Genomic DNA, 22,143 nt, shown 5'->3' with positions numbered 1-22,143 from the left:
TCCAGTAATTAACATGCTTCCTAGTGAAGTAGATGACCAGAAGTCTTGACTTACATCTTAACAGATGTGTGCTCACACCTTCACCTGAAGAGTTGGCTTGTATCTACAGACCACCATAAATCTGTTCCAACACACCTGGTTCTTTCTCTCAATTGCTGGCATGGGGTAGCTCCCTATTTACTTATTCTACACATATTTACTGGTCATCTACAAGATATTAAACATCTTTCCATGGAGATAGTGAGATAACAATGAGCAAGACAGACCTCATGGAGCTTGTATTCTATTGGGAGAATTCATACTAAATATTCCAGCATAATGTTATCTAAGCATAGTGTTATGAAGAATAATAGGGCAAGTTGAAGAAATACAGAGTAAAACATTTGATTTAATTGTTGAAAAATTTTATTTTTTACATTTAATGTAGAAATTAAACTTTATTTTTTTATTTTTAAAATTTAAGGTAGAAATATAGAGTAAATATTGTTTTATTATTTAATTGTTGAAAATTTCTATATTTTACATTTAATGTGTATTGTATTTTTCCCATTCCCATTTAGTCCTCTTATATGTCCCTATCCCCACAATCACCACACTGCTGTCCATGTCCATGAGTCCTTTTTTCCTTTTTGCTCAATCCCTCCGTTGTTGTTTTACAATTGTGATCCAGAAAGCACCCCCCACCCTCCACTGAGAATTCTGACTTGGCAGTTATGGTGCCCATTGCAAGCAGCCAACTTTCCCTTTTTCCCTGGGGTCTTTCAGTGGCTCCTACTAGTTTTCACTTCTCATTTCTGCAGGCAAAATCCTTGGTCATGGTGCCTTTGGTAAAGTGGTGGAGGCCTGTGCCTTTGGCATCGACAGAGCTTCAACTTGCAAAACTGTGGCAGTGAAAATGCTGAAAGGTAACATTTATTTTCTTTGGAGGCCACTGGCAAATATCTGCAAGGATGCTTGGGGTCAGGTGGAAACCGGACTATTAAAGAAATCAAGTTAAAGTCATGGAGGGAGGTAACTCCAAGTAACTTCCACCCTCATTGGACCCATGTTACTCATAGAAACCTCAGCCATGGACACAAGCCAATCATCATGGAGCCTAATGTGTCCATCTATTTGTTGTTCTTTTTTTTTAATCTTTAGAGGGGGAAGGGAAGGAGAGAGGGAGAGAAATATCAATGTATGGTTGCCTCTCATGCATTCCCTGCTGGGAACCGGCCTGCAACCCAGGCATGTGCCCTGACTGGGAATCAAACCGAATCCTTTGGTTCACAGGCCCGTGCTCAATCCACTGAGCTACACCAGCCAGGGCTGTTGTTCTTTTTTTTTAAATTACTTTGTTGTTGTTCATTTACAGTTGTCTGCATTTCCCCCCTACCACTCCCCGCACCCCAGCCAATCCCACCTCCCTCCCTTTCTTCCCCCCTCCTCCTTGGTTTTGTCCATGTGTCCTTTATAGCTGTTCCTGAAAACCCTTTCCCCCGACTGTCCCCTCCCCCCTCCCCTCTGGCTATTGTTAGATTGTTCTTAGTTTCAATGTCTCTGGTTATAAAATTATGGAACACTTCACAAGTTTGCATGTCATCCTTGCACAGGGGCCATGCTAATCTTCTCTATATCGTTCTAGTTTTAGTATATGTGCTGCTGAAGTGAGCACTATTTGTTCTTCTTTTGTGTTCAACCACATAAATACTAAGCTGAAGACTCAAGGCCTTCAGTTTTGCTAAGACCCATATGAGTCAGCAGTGGTATCTGGCCACCCATTTTCCCACATGGTCTTCCATTGCAGCAATGGAAGGGGATCTTACAGAATATTCTTGCAATGAATTCTGACTGGATTCTGCACCGGGCAGGCTACAGAAAACTGTAGTGTGGTTTCAACGTTGAATAGATAAACCCGTGTATGTTTAAACATCCCAATACCATCCAGTCTGTGCTCCTGGCTCCACACAAAAAAGACTTAAATCCAACTTGGCCAATTCACCAATCACCTCTTGTAGGATAATAATGCAGGAAAAGCTCATCACAAAAGAAGTAGCCACTGAAGGATGTCCTTTTCAAAATGAGAAAGTAGTTAAGGATGTTAGTTGGTATACAAATCTCTGCGTGCAGGCACGCTAATGTGCGTGAAGATATTACTCTCCCATTTAAGATATTGTTTGGAAGGCACAGAAACAAACCATTGTGTTAAGGACTTTTCTGCCAGTACTCTTCAGCATTAAGCAGGATCGCCTATGCTCATGCTCCTGCAGCCTCTCCCAGGAGAAATGATTCTTTTGTGTATTACTGTGTTTGTCTCACACAGATTGTGCAACTTCCAGTGAGTTTAAGGCTTTGATGTCGGAACTGAAGATCCTCATTCACATTGGTCACCACCTCAATGTGGTTAACTTGCTGGGTGCCTGCACCAAACCTGGAGGTAAGGAGCCTCCTGTACCTGGCTGGAACTGCCTTCTAGGGCTCAGAGCTCTCAGAGGTGAGCTGGGCCCTGTTTAGACAGGTCTCAATGTACGCATGTGAGCTTCCACTAACTTAGAGGCTCCCTGCAATGCGCAGAACCTCCAGAGCCCGTGTTAATTGACCCCCGTTCTAAAAAACACTGTACCATATTTAAGGGGATTGGATGTGTCTAAAATGCTTGTGCATTCAGCACAAGTAGTCAGTCGACTGGTTCATAGCTCGAGAAATCTCACGTGAGATTTTAGGAAATTTCTGGTCAACAGATTACCGGGACAGGGCTACCCCAAGAATCAGCTGGCCTTCATCATCATTTCTGGAAACATGACTGTGCACATTACTCTGGGCAGGTCCTTTGATGGTCATTGTAGAATTCTGCAAATACGGAAATCTGGCCGACTTTCTGAGAGGGAAGAGAGGAGATTTTATTGCTTCCAAGGTAGGTTTCCCCAACTGATCCCTACACTTTCTCTTCATTTTTTCATACTATCTGAATATTTTGTGATGATGAAAAAGGAGAGAAGAGTGGATAAATAACAGTGGCCAAAGAACTGCTGATCAGGGCATGGAGGGTATGCATTTCTACATCTAGTACAGCCTTGAAACTTGATGACCTCTCAAGTTTCTCTTAGAAAACTCAGCATGCTCTGGACATGGACTGAAATGCTGTGATTGGTTAGTGTTTCCCTCAGTTTACAATACGAGATGCAGAATACTTTGCTAGCCCAGTTCCCATCATGCCTTTATTCTTCCACAGCCATCAACTTAGCTTTCTGGCATCACCTGAAGCTCTGGGAAAAGGGACTTTTAAAAAGTGGAATGTATTGGTGTGGCATTGGTTAATAAGGTATATAGGTTTCAAGTGGGCGATTCTAAGGTCCTTTCAGTTGGATAATTTCCAACCCTGAGGAAATAAATGGCCAGGGGCATGTACCACTGAAGTCTCAATATTCCCCTCCTCTCACTTTCCTGTTCTCTGTAGGTAGACACACTGCCCCTGCCCTTATCTCTCTGGGCAGACGTAGCTGTCTCTATTTCCCAAAGTCCTGCAAAGCACTGTGTCAGTCACTGCTTTATTTATAAAAATACCTGATTTTATTTTATTTTTAAAATATTTTATTTATTTATCTTTAGAGGGGGAGGGAAGGAGAGAGGGAGAGAAACATCAATGTATGGTTGATTCTAATGCGTTCCCTGCTGGGAACTGGCCTGCAACCCAGGCGTGTGCCCTGAATGGAAAAATACCTGATTTTAAAAAATGTATTCGGAAAAGAGTCTCCAGAACCCAGGGTGTCATCTGACTTGGTTTTCTGAACCTACCTAGCAATTTGTTCACTCCAACCCCAACTTCTCCCTCTACGCTAATTTTAGCAAAGATAGAAGGAGTACAGGTAGTTAAAAATAGAGGGTATCTTCTTTGTATGATATATGCTCCATTTCTAAGCACAGAGCTCAGATACGCTTCAGGGTACCACATGTTTATCCTGGCCCGTGGACACCTGCTGATTTACAGGGCAAGGAGACCCCTTTGACAACCAGATCTGGAATGTTTCCTCTCACCAGACACGAGTCTAGTGACATCACAGCATAGGGAAGAGAGCTCTAGGCTGAGTCAGACTCTCATCTGTCTTCCAGCCTGTCTTTGAGCAGTTCCCTTCCTCATGTCTAGCCCTCAGTTTCCCCAACAGAAAATGGGTAGGATGGACTGGATCATGTTTAAGTCTCTTCCAGCTCTGAAAATTATTTGAACTCTCAGGTCCCGCTTGGTATGGATAGGAAGATGAAGGCCTTTCATGATTCTGACTGCAAGTCGTCCCAGCTGGTCAAGCAGCGTCTGGAGAGCGTGGCTAGCACAGGAAGTTCCACCAGCTCTGGTTTCATTGAGGACAAAAGCTATAGTGAGTCTGATGAGGAGGAAGAAAGTAACCGCCACCTTCTGGGGGCCACGATGACCCACCGAGTAGGTATGTGGAGTTGTTTTTCTGGCCAACCCTCAAGGCTTCTAGAGGTTTGAGGATAGAGGTTGTGTTGGGGGAATGAGGCCACTGCTTACCTAGCAAGATTAGACCATGGTGGAGGGCGGTCACCTAGAACACCATGTGTCTTCTTCCTCTGTAACTGTTGCCATGCATCTCAGAGCACGTTTGCTTCTAACCTCAGCTTGCACTTTCACTGGCAAACAGAAGTAGTTTACAATGACACATTGGTCTAGACCTTTACAGTTTCCAAGGCATTTTCCAATACATTCTTTCCTTGAGCTTTATGACTGTCCTGTGAGATGAATAGGGATGCTTATCTCCATTTGACAGAAGAAACTGATATTATATAAGTATGATAGAATATTCTTATAGAATATACTTATGAAACTACATAATACACTTATAAGTATATTCTATAAGTATACTTATATTGTATAAATATAATATGAAATATACTTAACAGATATTTCTTGATAGTCAAAATATTTAACAGATATGTAAGGTATTGAAAAATGGCTATGAATCTGAAAATATTTTACAGCTTAAAATACTGAATAACTGCTTGCACAGGTAGTGACCAATCAGAATACATGTCTGATGTAGCCCTTAGAGCAGGGTCTTGGGGGTTTTGAGTCATGGTCAAGTCTGAGCAGGAATGGGAGAACTGTAGTGGAGAGGACACTTGAAGAGCTCATAAGAGTAACTGTTTACCAAGAAGTATGGGAACATTTCAAGGACAAGCAACTATAATAGCTGTACCAATGTTTACCACCTCAGTATTGATCTGGCACAACTAAATAAGAGAAGTAGAAATCAAACACAGGCCACCCACTTCTTTCCATGTTACCCCCACTCCTGGTTTTGACTGACAGGTTCAAGCAGTGACTTTAGGTTACACATGTCTTATTCTTCCTGAGTTTTCTCCCTTACACTGGGATCTACTGGTGCCGCTGATCTTCCTGCCTCTGTTACTCTTATTGTCCTCTTGGTCACAAGTAAACTGTATGATACCTGTCTAGCATTCATGCATGATGGGACACCATGTGGTCTGAGAGTGAGAAGATTAGGATTTTATTACTGGCTCTCACTAACATACTTTGTTACCTTAGACAAGTCACACCTCTTCTCTAGGCTTCATTTTCTCTACTTGTAAAGTGAGAGTAGGCACTTGGGCTAGAATCTTTGTAAAGGCCCTTATAATCCTAATATGTTGGTGGTAGAGCACCAGGGAGGACATAGGAATTTCTGAGCTTTGCGTCTGTTGACAGAGATTGGGGGAAGTGATCTAGTGCGGGGTGTGGTATATAGTGACCATACATTGCAATTACAAAAACTCAGAACTTGTGGTTGCCATTAATCGTGGGAATTTCCCCCAAATTCCCAACCTTTGGCATCCCTAGACATCTCCCTGATTCTTTCTTGCACCTAGAATTGGTAAGGAAATCTGTAAAAGCAATGTGTTCAATTTTGATGAGAGGTAGGGAATGATCAAAATGTGAACTGTTGAATCCCTGAAGACATGCTGATTCACGAGAGTATATGCCCATCACTTAAAAATACACAGGAGGTCATAGTAGAGTAAGGTGTGCCAAGGTCCTGTTGTTAAAAATCTTTGCCTCCGTTTTGCAAGCTTTTGTGGAAGGCAGGTCTTTCTTCCTCTCTAGTTCTTCCCTACTGTTGTCTCTACAAAATCGTGGAGAGGTTTTCAACCACCAGTCTTTTTCTCCAACCTCCTTTTTGCTTTTCTAGATTCGAAGAATCTCTACAAGCACACCCTCACCTTGGAGGACCTGATCTGCTATAGCTTCCAAGTGGCCAAGGGCATGGAGTTCCTCGCTTCCAGAAAAGTGAGTATGCAAGTGTATTTTATTGATTATGCTATTAACAGTTATACCGTTTTTTCTCCCCTTTTTCCCCCTCCACCCCAAACTCCCTACCCTCCACCATTCCCCTCCTTAGTTCATAACCATGGGTTGTACATATAAGTTCTTTGGCTTCTTCATTTCCTATACTGTTCTTGACCTTGCCCTGCCTATTTTGTGCCTAACAATTATGCTTCTTACTCCCTGTACCTTTTCCCCCCAGTCTCTCCCTCCCCTCCCCACTGATAACCCTCCATGTCACCTCCATTTCTGTGATTCTATTCCTCTTCTAGTTGTTTGTTTAGTCTTTGTTTTGTTTTTTAGGTTCAGTTGTTGATAGTTGTGAGTTTGTTGTCCTTTTACTATTCCTAGTTTTGATCTCCTTTTTCTTAGATAAGTCCCTTTAACATTTCATATAATAAGGGCTTGATGAGGATGAACTGCTTGAACTTGACCTTATCTGAGAAGCACTTTATCTGCCCTTCCATTCTAAATGAAAGCTTAGCTGGATAGAGCAATCTTGGCTGTAGGTCTTTGGATTTCATGTCTTGGAATACTTCTTTCCAGCCCCTTCTTGCCTGCAAGGTCTCTTTTGAGAAATCCGCTGACAGTCTGGTGGGAACTCCTTTGTAGGTGACTGTCCCCTTATCTCTTGTGGCTTCTAGAATTCTCTCCTTCATTTTAATCTTGGCTAATGTAATGATGATGTGCCTTGGTGTGTGCTTCCTTGGGCCCAATTTATTTGGGACTCTCTGAGCTTCCTGGATTTCCTGGAAGTCTATTTCCTTTGCCAGGTTGGGGGTGTTGTCCTTCATTATTTTTTATATAAGGTTTCAAATTCTTGCTCTTTTTTTTTTTAGAAATTTGTAGAAATAAGTGCTTTCTCACTATGTGGAAGAAATTCCAGAGAACCTGTGGTCTTCTCAGCAGGTGTTGTATTTAAGCAATTCAATGAGGACTTGAAAACAAGAAAAATTTTCATAGTTCTAAAGACTACAGCCTACAATGCCTGAAGGTGTGGGGATGAGGAAATATAGCTGAACAGAGAGCTTGATATTGATTATGAAAGGCTTTGAACATCATACAAAGGAATTGGAACTTGGATGGTTTCTAATCATCACGAAATTAAAAAAAATTAAATAGGAACACGCTCAAGTTTGTGTTTAAGGAATGGAACTTTGAGGGCCAAAGTGAGCCAGTGAGTAGTTCAGTAGTTCATGGGGCTAGATAACTACTGGAGGCACAGATAACAGTTCGGAAGCCTTTGCAGTGGTGTCAGTGAGGGAAAACAAAGGTCTCCTTGACCCAGGGTACTAGCAGTAGAATGCAGTGTGTAGAAATAGATTTATATTCTAAGGTAATATTTGGTCCTGAAGGACCAAACAGTAGTGGTAGCCAAATGGGAGGAACCATTCCATTGTAATGGAGATTCTGCCCATTCAGTCAAATTTCAGAACAGACCAACGCATCAGTCTCTTAGTGAATTTTAGCTTAAATCCTTTTGTCTCAGGCTGAGCACTTCTGAGATACTTTCCTATTCTGAATGTTCATTCCTTTCCCTTCCACACTCAATAACTAGCCTTCTGGTTGAGAATCCATAAGCCTGCACCATCCCAGGGCCTGGCAGCCCTCTGAGCCGCCTTTGTGCTTTTTCTTCAGTGCATTCATCGGGACTTGGCTGCTCGGAACATCCTTCTAACTGATAACAACATTGTGAAGATCTGTGACTTTGGTTTGGCCAGAGACATCTACAAAGACCCTGACTATGTCTGGAAGGGAGATGTAAGTTCAAGATTCACTGGCACTATTCCCCAAACCCAGGCCCTTTGAGGCGGTTGGTGTTAGGGATGTTATTTCATGGCTCTCTCCCATTTTGGCTTTCTAGGCAAGACTCCCACTTAAGTGGATGGCACCTGAAGCCATTTTTGACAAGGTTTATACTATCCAGAGTGATGTGTGGTCATTTGGCGTCTTGCTGTGGGAAATATTCTCTCTGGGTAAGTATAACTTTTTGTTGCCACCCCCTCACTATTCTCAGTCAACATTGGCTACAATATTGAAACTTAAAAGACCTTGGCCTGTGGATACAATGGAATCAGGAAGAAAACCCTTCTGACTAAGAACCAAGAAAATTTGTCCCATTCATTTACTGAATGATCAAATTTATTCAAAAAATACTGAGAGCCTATTATGTGCCAGGCATTCTAAATGCTGGAGATACGATGGTAAACAAAGCAGATGATAATCCCTGCCGCCATGGAGCATGCCCTCTAGTCAGAATAGAGTAGCCGAACAATTAATCAGTAAAACATGGAAAAATTTAAATAGTGTTAGGTAGTATGGAGAAAAATGTAGAAGAGGTTTAGGGGGGGTATTGGTATGGAGTAGAATGTGGGTTAGTTTTTAAATTGAATGATTAGGGAGGGCCTCACAGAAAGTAAATTTGCTTCAGTAAAGGCCTGAAGAATGAGGGAATGAGCCACACAGCTATCTGGGAGAAGAGCATACTGCACAAGGGAAATAGCAAATGGAGTGTGCCCGGTAAGTTTGAGGTTCGGAGAGAAGACCACTGTGGCTGGAGTGGATGAGTGAGCTGAAAGCTAGCTGGAGGTGAGGTTAGAGAGGGAAGGAGAGGTACACACATCAGACAGGGCTGTGTTGACACCGAGAGATTAAGTAACTTCTTAAAGATTTTTCATAGAGCCAGAATTTGAACCCAGTGTGTCTGACTCCCAAGCTCCACTTTTTAAAAATGTATTTATTTTAATTGTTGTTCAAGTACACGTTTCTGTCTTTTACTCCCATCCAAGCCCACCGCCCCAGTGCTCCCCACCACTTTTTACCACCATGCACATTGACAAACTTACTCAAGCCACAGCATGGCATCAGTGTTTCTAAGTCCTGTGGAATCCTGAGGAAAGTAGCACAGGAAAACTTGAAACCAGTCTTCAAGACTCCCAGTCCCACATTCCTGATACCTGGGGGGGGGGGGGGGAGAAACTTGATAAACACACCAGGAAGCCTTCTTACTGTGCATCAGTAAGATGCACGGTCTGATGCTTTTACTGTGCATACCCTTCTTACCATGTATGTGCAAATTCTTATTTGTATGTGCATTGAGTTAACTATCTGTGGTTCTGTTTATTTAAGTGGTATATAATACCACAAGGGATGGAATTTTACTGTAAAACTCATACCTGACTCAGGAGGAGGGTGGGAGAAGGCCCATCAGACTGGGTCATCACGGAAGTCCTGAGGTTGGAACCAGTTGGAAGGGGAGAACAGGGGCCAGTATATAAGGGCTGAAGGACTTGCTTTTTCACAATAGCATTCCAGAAGGTTCAACGATACATCTCTTATTGTTAAACCAGTCCTTATTAAGCTGGAGTGGTAAATGAGCCAGAACTCTGAGTTGTAAAAAATTCTGAAAAGTATAGAAAGAGTTTTGGAACAGAAAAATATTTAGTTTGAAAAGATTTATGGTTTTTGTTTGAAACAGCTAGCTACCAGGTGCAAGATGAAGTCTTAAGGTATTGAAGAAACCAATTTTCCAAGCATCATTTATTGAAACATCTAACACAATAAATTACATAGAAGAAAACATAGGTGCTAAACTTAGAAAACTTTGTCTTAGAGGGGATTTTATGAATTTGACCTTAGAGGCAGGGGAAGTAAAGGGAAGCAAAAACAAATGAATGGGAGTATATCAAACTAAAAAACATCTGCACAGCCAAAGAAAACACCAACAAAACAAAAAAGCAACCAACTGAGTGGGAGAAAATACTTGCAAACAACAGCACTAACGTGGGGTTAATATATAAAGAAGTAATGCAACCCAACACCAAACAACCCAATTAAAAATGGACAGAGAACTTAAAAAGACACTTTTCCCAAGAAGGCACACAAATGTCCAACAGACAAATGAAAAGATATTCAACTTCACTAGCTATCAAGGAAATGCAAATCAAAAACACAATGAGCTACCACCTCACACCAGTTAGAACCGCTGTTATCAACAAGACAGGTAATAACAAGTGTTGGAGAGGTTGTGGAGAAAAGGGACCCTCATTCACTGCTGGTGGGAATGTGCACTGGTACAGCCACTATGGAAACAGTATGGAAGGTCCTCAAAAATGTAAGAAGGTTACCATGACCCAGCAACCCCTTTTCTGAGTATTACACCCAAATCTGAAAACATTTATTCTCAAAGATATATGCACCCCTATGTTCATTGCAGCATTTTTCATGGTGGCCACGACATGGAAACAACTGAAATGTCCTTCAATAGATGATTGAATAAAAAAAGATGTGGCGCATATATGTAATGGATACTACTCAGTCATGAGAAAAGATGAAATGCTGCCATTTACAGCAACAGGGATAGATATTGAGAACATCACGCTAAGCAAAATAAGTCAGAGAGAAAAAGCCAAGAACCCTATGATTTCATTCATATGTGAGATATAAAACTGAAAGCAACAAATAAAAACAATCAAACAAAAATTCATAGGAACAGACAACAGTATGATGGTTACCAGAGGAAAGGAGGGGTATGGGAGTAGCAAAGGGTAAAGGGAGTCAAATATACGGTGAGAAAAAAAGATCTGAATTTGGGTGGTAGGCACACAATACAATATACAGATGATGTATCATAGAATTTTATACTTGAAGCCTAAATAATTTTATTAACCTATATCTCTTCCATTAATTTAATTAAAAATAAACCAAAGTGAAAGAATAGAATTAATAAAATAATTTAATAAACTAGCAAGATATACAATTAATATACAGACATTTATCATGTTCCTATACACTAGTAACAATCAGGAGAAATGAAGAGAACAATCCCATTTGTAATTGCATCAAATAGAATAAAATACTTTAGCCAAGGAGGTGAAAGACCTATATTCTGAAAACTATAAAACAATAACAGGACACAATTAAATGAAAAGATATACTGGCTCATGGATTGGAGGATTAAAATGACCTATTACTCCATGCAATTTATAGATTTGATGCAATCCCTATCAAAATACCAATGTAATTCTTCTTAAAACCAGAATAAATAATCCTAAAATTTGTATAGACCCGAATAGCCAAAAATGCTGAACAGAAATACAAAATCTTAATAAAGAAGATTAAAGTTGGTGGTGTATCATGCTTCCTGACCTGAAACTATATTGCAAAGCTATAGTACTCAAAATTGTACAGTACTGGAACAAAAACAGACATAGATCAATGGACAGAATAGAGGGCTCATAAATAAATCTTTGCTTTTATTGTCAACTAATCAATGACAGAAATAAAAATATACACTAGAATAATGATATGTTCTGAACAACAAAGTATGTCTGTATATACTTTATGATTTGATCATCAGATATATCTAGTAGCAATCTGTCACTGTACTGTACATAGTTCACTATAATGTATTTTATTATTGCAAGCACTTCTTATACTCCTTCATCTTTTGCACCCATGCTCCTTCCGGTAACAACTATCAGTTTGTATTCTGCCTCTATGAGTCTGTTTCTGTTTCTGTTTTGTTGTTTGTTCACTTAATATTTTTTAAAAATCCACATAAGTGAAATCATCTCATTTATCCTCTGTCCACCTCATATCACTTACAATACCTTGTAGGTTTATATATGAAGTTTTAAATAACATGATTGCATTATTTTTCATGCCTAAATAATATGCCATATCATATCTTTTTTATTGATTCATACCTTGATGGATACTTATGTTGCTTCCATAGTTTTGCTATTATAAATAATGTTGCAATGAACATAGGATGTATATACCTGTTTGAATTAGTGCTTTCATTTTCATAGCATAAGTGTCCAGAAATGAAATTGGTGAGTCATGTAGCATTTCTGTTTTTATTTTTCTGAGACACTTCCACAATGTTTTCCATGGTGGCTGCACCATTTTACACTCCCACTAAGAGTACATGAACATTCCCATTTCTCTGCATCCTTGCCATCTCTTATTGTTTGTTGACCTTTTACTTACAGCCACTTTGACAGGTGTAAGGTGTTATCTCATGATTTTCATTTGCATTTTTATGATGACTAGTAATGTTGTACATACTTGATATTTTTGTTGAGCATCTGCATGACTTCTCTGGAGAAATATCTTCTCAGGTCATTTGCCCGTTTTTTAACTTCATTTTTATTATGGACACTGTTATAGAAGTCCCCGTCCTCCCCCCTTGGCCACCTCCACACAGCCCAGCCCCACCTTCCCTGTGTCTATGTGTCATGCATATATGTTATTTTGTCCCTTTGGCAATGTCCTATTTCTTCGATTCCTTGTGTTCCTTGTAGCTTTGTATTGGTGCCTGTCACCATCTCGAATCTCAAAGTCCTAGAAAATGGATTTTAGAATTTTCATAACTATTGAATACAAGCAACCAAGTAAGAATCATGAGTTTGGCAATGTAGCTTACATTGTAGTTTGGCACAGACAAGGTGTTCAAAGAGACTTGTGGTTTGATCATTTGTAATCTCTTAAAATGTGATTCAAAGTTAGGGAATGCACTTTTTCTTTACCATAAAACATTTTTGTAATTATTTTTTTCACTTGCCAACATGAAATTTACTCTCAGGCCTTATTTCCTTTTTGGGTTTGGTGCCACCAAGATTACATTTCCCAAGTAGCAAACAGATGCCCACACTGGGTGGAAATCTCCTCCCTTGCTTGTTGTTTAGGCTACATTCGAATGTCATAGTTAAAGTATAATATGAAAAGAGCATTGAGAGACTGCAGAAACATGTTTTTGGATTAAAAATAAAATCACCCACCTTATATTGAAAGGTAGGTTACATTCCAGCAAATCACAGGTAATGGCTGAACATATTATTTCAAAGCATGAAATTATTGCTTGGCTGTATAGCTCTCAGTTGGTTAGAGCATTGCCCCAATAGACCATGTTTCAAGTTTGATCCCCAGTCAGGGCACACACAAGAATCAACCATAAATAACTGGAATAATCAGCCTTTTTCTCTCTCTTTCAAATCAATAAATTTAAAAAATGTCAAAGCATCAACTTATTGCCAAGTCAATGGAAATTCATTGGTCATTTGTAAAAACCTTTACCTTCATCTCAAAACAATTTATATATGTGGTTTCTAGGAGAATTATTTATGTCAGGCCTCTAAATTGTCAAAGGCAGATGGAAGTTCTATGTCACATGCTCTGTGTAGATCTGGAGCTGTTTGCCCCTCCTCAGAATTTTTTTAAGTCTGTCTTATAAGATCCTGATGAGTTGCTTATTTCATGGGAATGAATAGGATATATGTTTTTTCTTATGTGTCAGGTGCCTCACCATACCCAGGAGTGCAAATAGATGAAGAATTCTGCCGTCAACTTAAGGCAGGAACACGAATGAGAGCTCCTGAATATTCCACTCCTGAAATGTAAGTTCTTCATGCTAAGGGTCATCAGACTAAATTACTTTGGATAAAAAGGTCAAAGTGAACATCACAGATGATGTATGATGACACATGAAATCTTGTTCAATGCCCACATACTTCTTTTGCTTTTCTCAAGTATACAGGCAAACCTCAAAGATATCACAGGTTTAGTCCAGATGCTTACAATAAAGCTAATATCGCAGTACTGCAAGTCACACACCGTTTTTGGTTTCTCATTGCATATACCAAACTGGAGCCAAGTTCTTGGAATTTTTGAATAAATCGATAAGTGAATCTAGAGAGTGATGTCAGAGGGATAGCAGCATGAGAGATCCCTTTATTATCTCCCCTTAAAGTTTGACAATTTGGACTTTTATAATTCAACAGATTCGTTTTTTGATGCACAAACATGTCTGAGCAATCTGTGCATTGAAATATATGACGTTGGGCGAGTGGGGGTGGATAAGGGAGGTGGGAAGGGAAAAGAGCTGTAGGACTCAGCCCAGAGAAGAAAGGTATCAGGTTATGGCTGGAGCTCTATTCAGTTGGAAGGATCAAAGAGCATCAGTGGGCATTTCTGCAGGAGTGGGCAGTATAGGTGGCAGCTGAACCCTATGACCCAAGCAGGGACACAACACAGACATGTGGCTATGATTGTCTGCAGTCAGCATTCTATTCAGAAACAAAATCACAGAGCCTGACCACCTCCTCTGACTTTCCCAGAGCTGGAAACAGGCCCCAGAAGAATGTGTAGCAGTGTCAGGTTGCAAAGAACATTATCTTCAAGCCCAAGAACTAGTAACACAGAAACACTTTCCCTAAGCAACAGGCACACTTTGTGACTAATCCCAGGGTTGAGTGGATACAGAGGTGGAGGCCACCATTACTGAGAGAGAAAAGCAACAGAGTAAGCAGCCAACTTCCCCGAGTTCACTCCACCCCCACCCATCAAACCTGGACTGCCAGCAGCTTCCCACACAGGGCATTGCACTGGGATTTCACAGATTTAAAAACACATTGCCCACCACATTCCCCATGGGGGTTGGTTCCCTGAGACAGAGGTGAGCTGAACACATGAGACAAGCCCACCTTTCCATAGAACACAAGCATTTTCCATCACCCAGCAGAGGTCTGAAAAGCCAGAGCAATGCAAGAGAACTAAAAACTCATGATTCAGCACCACCTGTTGGAAAGCAATAGAAAGACTTCTTATCAATCTAATAGAGAAGTAAGTGCCAGTCATACATAGATGCCTAGAAAGAAAAGGAATCCATCAAACACCATGAAAAACCAAGATAATGAGGCAGCTCAGAAATAAAGTAAAAAATGTCCAGAAAATATACTTAAAGACATGAAAGTGTGTGATATAAATGACAAGAGAATTCAAGATTGCAGTTCTGAAAAAGACTAAATGAGATGCAAGAAAACACAGATAGTTTAATGAACTCAGAAACAAAATCAATGAACAAAATGAATACTTTTACAAAGAGATTGAAACTTAAACAAATGAAAATCCAGGACATGAAGAGCTCAATAGAAGAGAGAATGAACTAGTAAGCATAGGAAATAAGAGCTGACCAGATGGAGGGAGGGAAAAATTAGTGATATCAAAGATAGAAATCTAGAAATAATGCAAGTGAAAGAAAAGAGAAAATTAAGCCTAAAAAAATGGAACAAATTATGAGAACTATCTGACTCCATCAGAAAGAGCAATCTAAGAATGATGGGCATAGCAGAAGGAGAAGAGAGGGAGAAGAGAACAAAGAGCCTATTCAAACAAATAATTGATGAGACCTTCCCAAACCTATGGGAAAAGCTAGATCCTGGAATCCAGTTAAGCAAACAGACTGCTTTATTAGTACAATCCAAAAAGGCCTTCTCCAGGGTAGATTATAGTAAAACTATCAAAAAATCAATGCAAAGAAATAATCTCACGGCAGTCAAAAGAAAAAAGTAACCTATGAAGGAAATCCCATTAGGTTATCATAAGACTTCTCAGCAGAAACTCTAAATGCTAGAAGAGAGTGGAACCAAATATTCAAACTACTGAGAGAGAGAAACTTTCATGTATATATTGTATATATTATTGTGTATTGTACAATATAATATATATTGTATTACACCTGAGATCATATCTTATATTACATATTGTATATTGTATATGTAATATACAAATATATTGTGTATATTATTGTATACTGTACAGTATACAATTATATTGTATATATTATATATTATTATCATACAATAATATAGTGAAGTTACTCTTCAGATATGAAGGAGAAATAAAGACTTTTCCAGAAACATAGAAGCTGAGGGAATTTACAACCAGAAGACCTCCATTGCAGAAAATACTCAAGGGGGTTATTCTACCTGAAACAAAGAACTAAAGATCAGAAAGCTGCGAGTGAGATCACCAAAAACTCACAGCATAAATAATAACTTGTGACAACAAAAACATAAAAGGAAAGGCAGTAAAGGTCTGAGTTTGCAAAGGAGGGTAGAGATCAGATTGATTCAAAGAAAAAGGGCTACTATATATATGAAATTTTCTTATAAACCCAATGGTACCTGCACATATACAAACACCCCCCAAAACACGTAGCTTTTAAAAAAAAGAGGAAACAGGAAAGAACTATGGAATACCACCAAACAAAAATAATAAACATATTATTTCACTCATATGTGGGATATAAGACTGAAAGCAACAAATGAACAAGGAAAATCTCATAGACACAGACAACAGTATGGTGGTTACCAGAGGGAAGAGTGAGGTTTGTAAATGGTACAAAGGATCAAATATATAGGAACAGAAGGTGAGCTGACTTTGACTGATGGGTACACAGTACAATATACACATCATGTATCAGAAATACATGCTTGAATCTTATAATCTTCTTAGCCAATGTGATGCCAATAAATTTAATTTAAAAAATGAGTGAATTTGCACAATTACTACAGGTAGTAAAAGCAGATTTGAAGGCCTGTTTTTCATAGAAATGTATAGATAAGTTAATGACCACAATTTCTTTTCTTTTTTTAAGATTTTTTATTTATCTTTAGAGGGGAAGGGAAGGAGAGAAGGAGAGAGATATCAATGTATGGTTGCCTCTCGTGAGTCCTCTGCTGGGAATTGGCCTGCAACCCAGGCATGTGTCCTGACTGGGAATTGAACCGTGATCCTTTGGTTCTCAGGCCCGCGCTCAATCCACTGAGCTGCACCAGCCAGGGGTTCAATTTCTTTTTAATAAACGGTGATTTCAGCATGCAACTGCATTTACTAGTTAGTTGATGGCTCATTCACCAAAGTCAATAATAAGTACAGTCTGGGATTCCAGTGTTGCCACTTAAAATCTAAAATTGATGGCACTTTTAAACCATTTTCCAAAGATATTTGAAGATCCAACCCCAATCCTATAATCTTCTAGACCATGAGGAGAGCCCAAAGTCTTGAGAATATTTGAAGCCAGTTGGCTTCATGACAAATACATCAGTCTCCCCATTCACATCATTTTTTTTATACCAAAGGAGTTTGGCAACAAACCTAAATGCTAGGTTGCTTTTTTTTTAAGTTAGGGGTTTCTAAATATGTGGGTTACAAGTGGACTGATTATGGCTGATTATATGCATGCATTTATGCATACAGACCTGAAACAAATGGGCATGAAGGTGACATACAGAGTACTGGAGAGATAAGGAGCAGGCAGGCTTTTCAGAAAACTCACTAAAACCACAGCAGAGAATATGGCTTGGGGGTAATTGGAAAGATACGATCTCAGGCGTCATCCATAGGAAAAGTCGGAGAAGCAATTGGAATAAAAGGATGAAAACTTTTTTGGTATTTTTTTTTCAATCTTCAGCTACCAGACTATGCTTGACTGCTGGCACAGTGAGTGCACTCAGAGACCCAACTTCTCGGACCTTGTCGGGCGTCTTGGAGATCTCCTTCAGGCCAACGTTCAACAGGTAATCATTGCTTTCCTTTATTCTGTCATATCAGCATCATTTTAATGTTGTCTACTCAGTCACAGTTCTTGGAGCTGTGGCTACTATAATGTTGGACTATGCTCATATTCAGTCCTTGGGGAGCTCATCATCTAGTGTATGGGAGTTTGAGGGAAATAATTGCAACAATTATGGGAAAAGTGAAATGGGGAAATAATAAAGCCCTGAAGAAAGTATATGCAATTAGAAACAATATAATTTCTTCATTAAAATATTAATTGAGAAATCCAAGATGGCGGAGGGCTAAGTGATTCCAGTAATACATTTCACAGAACTAGAACAAAGATTTCAAAAATTTATATGTAACAACAAAAGGTCCAATGTAGTAACACTGATCCCAAGAAAAAAGAACAAAACTGGAGGAATCACACTACCTAATATCAAACTGTAGTATAAAGCCACTGTAATCAAAACTGCGTGGTACTAGCATAAAAACAGGCACATAGACCAATGGAACAATACAGAGCCCAGAAATAAACCCACATCTTTATAGTCAATTAATATTTGACACAGGAGGCAAGCATATATAATGGGCTAAAGACCGTTTATTCAGTAAATGGTATTGGGGAAACTGAACAGATTTGTGCAGAAAAATAAAAGATGACCTTCTTACACCACACATAAGAGTAAATTCAAAATGGATCAAAGATGTAAATGTTAGACTCAAAACCATAAAAATCCTAGAAAGCATAGGCAGCAAAATCTTGGACATTGCTCATAGTAATTTTCTTACCAGATATATCTCCCCAGGTAAGGGAGATAAAGGGGAAAAAAATACACAAATGGTACTACATCAAACTAAAAGGTTTTGCACAGCAAACGAAGTCATCAACAAAATAATAAGACAGTTCTCAGTGGGAGAACATATTCACTGATACATCTGATAAGGGGTTAGTAACCAAAATTTACAAAGTACTTACAAAACTCAACACCAAAAAAACCCCCCAAACAATCCAGTCAAAAAATGGGCAAAGGACCTGAATAGATACTTCTTCAAAGAGGGCATACAGGTGGTCCATAGATATATGAAAAGATGCTCAACATCCCTAGTCATTAGAGAGATGCAAATTAAAACTACAAGATATCACCTCACACCTGTGAGTGTAGCTAACATCAATAAATCAATAAACAGCAAGTGCTGGCCAGGATGTGGAGAAAGGGGTCTCTCATGCTGTTGGTGGGAATGCAGATTGGTATAAGCCACTGTGGAAAGCAGTATGGAGACACCTCAAAAAATTAAAAGTGGATCTGCCTTTTGACATGTGATCCCACTTCTCGGAGTATATTGGAAGGAACCCAAACACTAATTCAAAAGAACATAAGCACCCCTCTGTTCATTGCAGCATTATTTACAAACGCCAAGGTATGAAAGCAGCCCAAGTGACCATCAATAGATGACTGGGTAAAATAACTACGGGCCATTTACACAGTGGAATACTGTGTAAAAAAAGAGAAAATTTTACCCTTTGCAACAGCATGGATAGACCTGGAGAATATTTTGCTAAGTGAAATGCCAGTCAGAGAAGGAAAAATGCCATATGATATCACTCATATGTGGAATCTAATGACCAAACTTAACTAACAAGGAAAATGGGGACAGGGGACAGACTCATGGGTGGAGAGCAGGATGACAGCTGCGGGGAGGGGAGGTTGGGGGTGGAGGGATTGAGCAAAAAGAAAAAGGACTCACGGATGTGGACAACAGTGTGGTGGTTGCTGGGGGAGGGGGCCTGAGGGGAGTAAAAGGTAATGGAAAAACATACAAGATTACATTTTTAAAAGATCATTACAATATATACAATCATTGGTAAAAGTAAACTAATTAATAAACTAAGTTTTAAACAAATTTTAAAAATAAATTATTTATTGAGCATCTAGTCTGTGCCAGCTATTGCAATGCACACAGTTGGTTGATTGATTGATTGATTGATAATTTCCCCCCAGTGCATTCATTTGTTCATTGCTGTTCAGTTACAGTTACACTGCCTTTTCCTCATTGCTCATCCCTACCCCGTCTTCCCCCACTCCCACAGCCAACCCCACCCCCGTTGTCCATGCCCATGAGTCCACTATTCATGTTCCTTCGCCCCTTTGGCTTTTTCCATGGGTCCTTTATATGTGTTCCTTGACTTGACCCTTCCTTTCTTTCCCCATTATCTCCCTCCTCCCTCCCCTCTGGTTACTGTGAACAGTGTTGCTTTAAAGATAAAAAAATATAACCTCTGACCTCAAGGAACACAAAATCTAGTAAGAAACAGGACTCATGGACATAGACAATAGCGTGGTGATTGTGGGGGGAGGGTGATATAAGAGGTGTAAATGGTAATAGAAAAAATACTATAAAAATAAAAATAAATTAAAAAAAAAACAAATAAAAAAGAAGGTTTGTAGTAGAGTATGATGAATACCAGGAAGAAAGGATACCAGGATCTTGAGAGATAAGAAGGAGTTATTGGAAAAGTGCAAGAAGAATTCTAGGCAGCGGGAACAGTGTTTTTTGAAAAATTGGTTTTGCCATGATATTTCTTCCATCATTAAAGGTAGGCTGTATTTGCAGCTCAATAGTTTTTTTCCAGCCTACTTACTGCCAATAGAATTGAGGAATGTGAATGGGCTCTTTTCATTATATACTGTCTCTGTCCCTTTCACTGCACGTTGACAGTGTTTCTGTTCACACAATTTTCTTAAGACTTTTGTGGTCTTCTTGTGAAGCTTATTGGGGTTCACTTTACTTGAACAAAACCATACCCACAAACTTCTGACATAAGCATTTCTATAATTTAGAGTCTTGCTAAAATGTTGGAGGACAATCTCCTTAAAATTCCTTGAGACATTTTGTTCTCTAGATTGATCTTCAGGCCATATTTTCTTGACAATGTCAGATTTATTCAACAACTTGTGGTTCCCACAAGTACATCTTTCTTCTTGCATTTTATTTATTTTTTCTCTGTTTTTTTCTTCTTGTATTTTATTAGCAGCAATAAGAACAAGCCATATGGCACCATCAATATTTTAGTTGGAAATAACCTTACCCAGATCATTGAATATATTAGTTAAATTTTCTACTTTTCACATAACAATGGTCAACTATATTGGTAATCTTCCAGTTTCTGATAAGATGTTCCTCATAAGCAGCCTCCACTTTTCAAGCCAAAGTTATACAAATAGTCAATTAAAAGTAATTTGTACTTTCACTGATTCTCTTATGTTTTGTTTTTAACATTTTTTTGTTGTTCAAGTACAGTTTTCAGCCTTTTCCCACCACCCCTGCCATCCCCACCTCCTCCCCCTGTTTCCACCCCCTCATTGTTTTTGTCCACATGTCCTTTATACTTGTTCCTGAAAACCCTTCCCCCTTTTCCCCTACAGCCCCCTCCGTCTCCCCTCCCGTCACTCTTATGTTTTTCATTTAAATTTCATTTTTCTTTTTTTTTATATTTTATTTATTTATCGTTAGAGGGGAAGGGAAGGAGACAGGGAGAGAAATATCAATGTATGGTTGCCTCTCATGTGTTCCCTGCTGGGAACTGGCCTGCAAACCAGGCATGTGCCCTGAATGGGAATCGAACTGTGGTTGTTTGGTTTGCAGGCCCGCGCTCAATCTACTGAGCTACACCAGTCAGGGCTAAATTTCATTTTTCAATACAACTTACATTCAATATTATTTTATATTAGTTTTAGGTTTACAGTATAGTGGTTAGGTAATGATACATCTTACAGAATGATCACTCCAGTATTTCCAGTACCCGTCTGACAGCATACATGGTTATTACAACACTGTTGACTATATTTCCTATGCTGTACTATATATCCCTGTGACTATTTTTATATGTAGTAACTTGTACATCTGAATTCCTTCCCCTTTAAAACTTAACCCTCTCAAACCCTCACCAGTGTGGCTACCATCAATTTGTTCTTTGTATCTATGAGGTTGTTCCTGTTTTGTTTAGATTTCACGTGTGAGCAATATCATATAGCATCTGTCTTTCTAAGTCATTTCACTTAGCATAATTCCCTCTAGGCTGATCCAGGCTTTTGCAAATGGTAAAATTTCATTCTTTTTATGGCTGAGTCATATGGCACTGTTTATATGGACCACAGCTCTTCTTTTCACTCATATATTGATGGGCACTTGGGTTACTTTCATTTCTTGGCTACTGTAAATAATGCTGCAATGAACATAGGATGCATATATTCTTTGAAATTAGTATTTTGGGTTGCTTAGGATATAACTACAGGAGTAGAATCACTTGGTCATAAAGCAGTTTCATTTTTAATTTTTTGAGGACCATGTTTTTTATAATGATGGCATAGTCTGCATTCTCTCCAACAATTCAGGAAGATTCCATCTTCTCCACATCTTCACGAACACCTGTTATTTGTGATTTATTGATCATAGACTTTAAGACAGCTGTGAGGTGGTAT

The 22,143-nt window shown here is 39.2% G+C and overlaps 1 protein-coding gene and 1 non-coding gene across 2 annotated transcripts in view; one reads left to right on the top strand and one right to left on the bottom strand.

Moving 5' to 3' along the window:
• Nucleotides 1-22,143, top strand: part of LOC118986919 (vascular endothelial growth factor receptor kdr-like) — a 163,915-nt gene that overhangs the window by 136,329 nt on the left and 5,443 nt on the right. The window contains exons 18-26 of the mRNA XM_037045971.1: nucleotides 801-905; nucleotides 2,303-2,416; nucleotides 2,805-2,893; nucleotides 4,211-4,418; nucleotides 6,183-6,280; nucleotides 7,955-8,077; nucleotides 8,181-8,292; nucleotides 13,617-13,716; nucleotides 17,574-17,679. Coding sequence (XP_036901866.1) covers nucleotides 801-905; nucleotides 2,303-2,416; nucleotides 2,805-2,893; nucleotides 4,211-4,418; nucleotides 6,183-6,280; nucleotides 7,955-8,077; nucleotides 8,181-8,292; nucleotides 13,617-13,716; nucleotides 17,574-17,679 — 1,055 coding nt within the window. The remainder of the gene's footprint in view (nucleotides 1-800; nucleotides 906-2,302; nucleotides 2,417-2,804; nucleotides 2,894-4,210; nucleotides 4,419-6,182; nucleotides 6,281-7,954; nucleotides 8,078-8,180; nucleotides 8,293-13,616; nucleotides 13,717-17,573; nucleotides 17,680-22,143) is intronic.
• On the bottom strand, nucleotides 1,548-1,654 carry LOC118986953 (U6 spliceosomal RNA). The gene has a single exon (XR_005066487.1). It is a non-coding gene; the product is annotated as a U6 spliceosomal RNA (small nuclear RNA).

Source organism: Sturnira hondurensis, unplaced genomic scaffold (assembly GCF_014824575.4).
Source record: "Sturnira hondurensis isolate 20B ecotype Veracruz unplaced genomic scaffold, ASM1482457v3 Scaffold0004711, whole genome shotgun sequence".
Lineage (NCBI taxonomy): Eukaryota > Metazoa > Chordata > Mammalia > Chiroptera > Phyllostomidae > Sturnira > Sturnira hondurensis.
The sequence above is the reverse complement of the archived record's forward strand: the minus strand, read 5'-3'. Positions and strand labels throughout refer to the sequence as shown.